Here is a 5,301-nt window from a genome sequence, read left to right as displayed (position 1 = left end):
GCTTCCTATGCCGCGACGATGTCGTTTATCTCTGTTTTTGAATCACCTTCCCACGCGCGTCACGGCGTCGGATCTCACGCGCTCTGCTGGCGCGATGCACCCTCTCGCATTGGCATCCGACCACCACGTTGAGGACCGTGCTCGCACGATGGCATGTAGGTGTGCACTATCCTATCCCGACACCGAGGCCCAGCGCAAGATCACAAGACTCGGCTCCATCTCCATTCTGAAGCGGAGCTACATAGTCTTTGCCTCGTGCACATGCACGACGGAAAAAGGAATTTTTACTAGCAATGTGATACAAATTTTGCTATGTGCACCAGGTTAGGCCAATAGAAGTGCACCATGGACTACATTTTTCATCCAAATCCTGCCCAACGAGCATACATACATCCACATTTCTGCACCTAGCTGGTTGCTATGCACCAGGCGATTTTTTCCCTAGCTCTGCCCTATCTCCATCGTAAGTTTCTCTTATTCTTTCGCATATACTGAATGTGTTCATGTCACCTGGATTTTTACTTTCTAGAAGAAATGAAAAGTACATTTCTACTTCAAATAATTTAATGTCCAGCAATATACGAGATATTTGCTAGACCAACCTTTTAAAAGATACTATGTCCTGGTTATAAGATACGGAGGGGACGCTGTGTTTATCGAGAGACAATTGAGAATAAAACAATCATGGTAATAAAAATGACTTATTTTTGTTATCTGCAGCAACACACGGGCATTCAACTAGTATAGACTAATTATAAAGTCTGTTAGAGTGAATTATTTAGCGGACGAGCCTCTGAACTCGCTATTTTTTTACAAGGTGGATAGTTTTAGGGAGTCTTCTAGAGTTTCTCTAACATATCTAGTACATCGCTAGAGCCGCGAAGAGGTGAGGGTGACCATCAGAACAGATGGTATCGCGTCTAGGCTACCGGTGTAGAACATGCACATGTTGTCAACTTATTACTAAATTCATTGTAACCACCTGCTTGACACATTTGACTAAAAAGTGTAAATAAGCATCCACAATTTACGACCTACAAGTTTTACAAATACAATTGCCTAATCATACAGTGGAAAATTCTATTAGGATTCTTTTAAATATACTCTTTAGAGATCTTTACCATTAATACATATACAATATGTGGGTTGTAGGGGTTTCAAAATTTATTCAAGAAGAAAATTTTGTAACCAAATACAATTTAAATTTAGCAGTGTGCAAAAGATTTCTCAATGTTGCATTACAACATATACCAAAAAATGCACAACTAATATTTAGCATGCTAGATATTTAAGTAACAAAACATTATACTTGTTAAGACTATATCATGTTAAACTTAAGTTCTATATTAAAGTATAAAAGTTCAGTATAAACTGTATAAAACTAGACCCAATGTTCTCTGTGTACTCTTTCGATAGACTAGATTGTAGACAAGCTAGAACTATATGCAAACCGATTAAGATAGGAGGATGAAACAAACTAGACGGCCACTGATGGCAAAAGGACGAAATGACGACGTGCACCATCAACAAATACAATTCGGTGCACTGGACAGACGCCAAAAGATGAGCTCACTTAGGGTTTAATGTAAAGGTTAGTGGGATGAGGAATGAGGAAGGGATGGTGCAACATATCAACTGAAGTAAGTAGTGTATAGGTTCCCTAAAAATATACCGTTGTATTATTGGTTAAGACACCCTTCTCTCCTACTAGTCTCTGTTACGCTAAAACCGAATATTTTGGTTTACAGACTGTTCTGCCGAGCCAAGGGAAACCGCAAAATAAGCTTTTGCTATTCTCTCATATTTGTTACTTTGGAAAAAATTAACATAAATATGCAACATAATAGATCAAATATATTACTTTTTCAACAACACAAACTACAACAATATGAGCGTGGATTTTGTACACCTACGCATGGGTGTGGGTGTTCAAATGAAATAATTAAAAAAATGAATGATCCATGATGCAAAGGATAGTTCAAATCACAGATTACACAAATGAATACAAAAAGATACTAGCGGCCATGAATGATCCATAATGCAAAGAATAGTTCAAATCATAAATTACACAAATGAATAAAAAATGAGACTAGCGGCCATAAATCTGCCACTCACATGTGTCTCCCTATTTTTAATTTGCCGGTATGTGTGAGGAAATGCTTGGATTCGATCATGGTTTCTGCTAGGTTTCACATGGCTGCCCACGTTGTCAAGCTTGAAGGAAATATCCACATCCCTCTCAACATCGATGATTTTATGGAGGGATGTATGTGCCAAAATGAGAAGGACTTTGAGCAATTGCAAACCTAGCTTGCAATACACCAAAAGCTCTCTATGTGTCTTTCCAAGCTCTTTTTAACATTTTGCAAAACAAACTTGGATTTTGTTTGTGTGAGTGGTGATGATCTTCACAAATGTTGACAATGATTGATAGATCATGTCGACTAGATAGTACCCTATGGTGTACTCATTCCTATTGACGGTGTAGGGCAATGTCGAGTATCCGAAGGGTAATGCCCACATCACCAATCGAAATCATTCGAGAAATCGTCGAAGAAAAAAAATCCACCCGCACCTCACCACTCCATGCCGAAGTCCATGACCTGATCCAAGAAGAACTCATTGAAAATTCGTGAGAAATTATTTTTTTATTTACACTATTTGTAAAAAAATCACGAGGAATCTAACCGCAAAAATAAAATAAGAAAGAAAATCATACCCGGGATCTCCAAATCGAGCGCAGATGCGGTGAAATGTTGGCAGATATGGAGGTGCCTGGTCGGGTGGTAGGGGTGTGCCCAAGGAAAAGCCGGCCATGACAATTCCGAGCCTATCACCGCCTCCCATCGAGCTCCGCTCGGAATCCATGGCAGGCGGGAGCATTTGCGGTGAAAAGGGGAGAAGCGGAGCGATCTCAATGAGAGGGGGAAGGGAGATGCAGACGACGGGGGTGCTTGTCGGTAGTGCGAGATGGCTGAAGCGGCATGGATCTAGGGCAGGAAGGTGGCAACGGCAAAGACAGCGCAAGGTATCCGAGCGGAAATGCACCTTTGATCTCAGGTGCATATGCTCCCTTTACCTAGAAAATGTATTTCGAATTGCTAAAAAAACTCGGGACAAAAAATTGGCTCATATATATTGATATTCTATGTGCTTGCTTAAGGTTTCGTAAAAAACTAACGTTCTTCGTAGCCTCTGTAAAAATACAAAAAAAAGGCCTCTTAAAAGCCTTATTTTAGCATCCAATTTTGTCTTTTTGCAAGGCCACGCAAAAATCGTTGTTTGTCCAAACGACTTTGTGAGCACATAGGATATGGATATGTAGTGCATCATTTTTATTTGAAATATTTTAACACATTTTAATATGTATTTCAAATAAAGGGAGTATATGCATTCAGGAGCAAAAACACCATGTCCAAAAGTCGAGCTGGAAATTCAAGCGCATATATTTATTTTTCCTAGCTATGCGGGAAGCGGTAAAATGGCCCAAAGATCTAGTTATAAGGTATGTGCATATTGTTATTATGCTGGTTTCGCTGTTTAGCGGTACCTATTAGAGATTTTCAATTCTCTCATTAGGACCGCGGACTTGGGAATTCTCGAATGCACGGCTCAGCTGCCTAGTCTCTTATGTCATCTCCAACGCGGCGATCCATCCCGCGTCCGCGCGTCCGGATGGGTTCAATCGGATAAAAACGTGGCCCAGCGCGCGGACCCATCTTAAAAACGGATGGCCGCGGCGTCCGGGATGACCCACTGGGACGAGTTTGCGTGGCCGCGGACGCCGATCGCTGGCCGCTCGCGTCCTCCCCTTATCCGCCCATGGCCCGCCTGTCTGTCTCCCAAAACACACTCACTTCACTCCACTCCCAAAACCTAGAGATGGCCGACGAAGCTCTTGCCGCCGCCACCGCCACCATCGGAGACGAGGCCCAACTCGCATCCGTTGTCGCTCCTCCCGTGGAGGCGGCTCCTGTCCTGGACGCTCCGGTGGTCGTGGAGCCCGGGCCGCCCACGAAGAAGGCAAAGCCCGAGCTCACCGTGGAGCAGAGGGCGATGGAGACCAAGAGGCGGGGCGACCGGCGCAGGGCGCTCGAGCAACGGAAGAAGGAGGCCGCTGCCGCCAAGGAGCGGGTTCTGGCGGCGGAGCAGCTCCAAACGCAGGTGAAGGCGAATGTGATGCAAGAGCAGGCCATGCTCTTTTACGGCCACACAGCGCTCGCTCAGCACATGATCATCCCGGGCGTCGGCACTGCCTCGGGGGGAGCTCGGCCTCGTCCGTGACCCGGCCCCTTCCTCCAAGGTCAACAGCCTCGCCGACTGCCCCGTTTGGGTGCACGCCCGCGCGCGCAGGAATTGGGGGCGCATTCGGGGCGCTACGCGTACCCGTCACGGGATGGGTCACCGGAGGTGGGCGAGTCCATGACGGGGCCGTCGCCTTCGTCCATGGACCTCAACCGTGCGCCGGCGAACTCCAAAGGCCCAAAGCACCTAGGAGCAGCAGCGATGACCGGTGCACGCAACCTGCTCGACGATTTGTCAGCCGAGCGCGCGCCGCCATCGATGGCACCATCCACCGTGCAGGTCCCTCCGTCTTACCCGCAGACAATGCCGACCACCGTGCCATATCCTTCAACCGAGCAGGCTCCCCAACCACCTCCCATTGACACATAGGAGGACACCACCGTGCCATACCCCGGCAACATGAACATCGAGGAGGAGCCGTTGTTCGCTGACGAGCTGACACAAGCCGCAGCTCGAGTTCGCCGGGTTAGCAAAAGAACCAGAAACTACACGGTGCAGGAGGACAAGGTGCTCATCGATGGATGGTTGACCATTGGGCAAGATGCATTGACATGTCTCGAGCAGAAGGGGACCGCATTCTGGCGCCGGATCTATGAATACTTCCATGAACATCGAAAATACGGACTGGAGCCATTTGAGAGCGACCGCAGCGAGCTATCCCTCCAAAAGAGGTGGGGAGCAATTCAAACTGAATGCAACAAGTTCCAGGCGGCGTATGATCACGTGAAGCGGATGCCTGTTAGCGGCATGGGCATGAAGGACTTTGTATGATTCCTAACCTCAACTTGTTCATTCGGTCTTTGCACATATGCTTATCATTGTTATCTCGCTTTGCTCTAGGTGTGGCAAGCTTTGGATTTCTACAAAAGTAACAATGAACAAAATACCTTTGCCTTCCCTCATTGTTGGAAGGAACTCCATGGCACCCCCAAGTCTAGGAGGGGTACGACGGGTACATGGCCACCTTGACTGGCAACAATACCGCCAAAGATGCCA

At 46.3% G+C, this 5,301-nt stretch overlaps 1 protein-coding gene across 1 annotated transcript; it reads left to right on the top strand.

Moving 5' to 3' along the window:
• Positions 1-4,704: 4,704 nt before the first annotated feature.
• LOC139830295 (glutathione S-transferase T3-like) lies at positions 4,705-5,076 on the top strand. Its single transcript, XM_071818303.1, has one exon. It carries the CDS (start codon positions 4,705-4,707, stop codon positions 5,074-5,076), a length of 372 nt encoding a protein of 123 aa, XP_071674404.1.
• Positions 5,077-5,301: the final 225 nt, after the last annotated feature.

This window comes from Lolium perenne, chromosome 4, assembly GCF_019359855.2.
Source record: "Lolium perenne isolate Kyuss_39 chromosome 4, Kyuss_2.0, whole genome shotgun sequence".
NCBI lineage: Eukaryota > Viridiplantae > Streptophyta > Magnoliopsida > Poales > Poaceae > Lolium > Lolium perenne.
The sequence above is the reverse complement of the archived record's forward strand: the minus strand, read 5'-3'. Positions and strand labels throughout refer to the sequence as shown.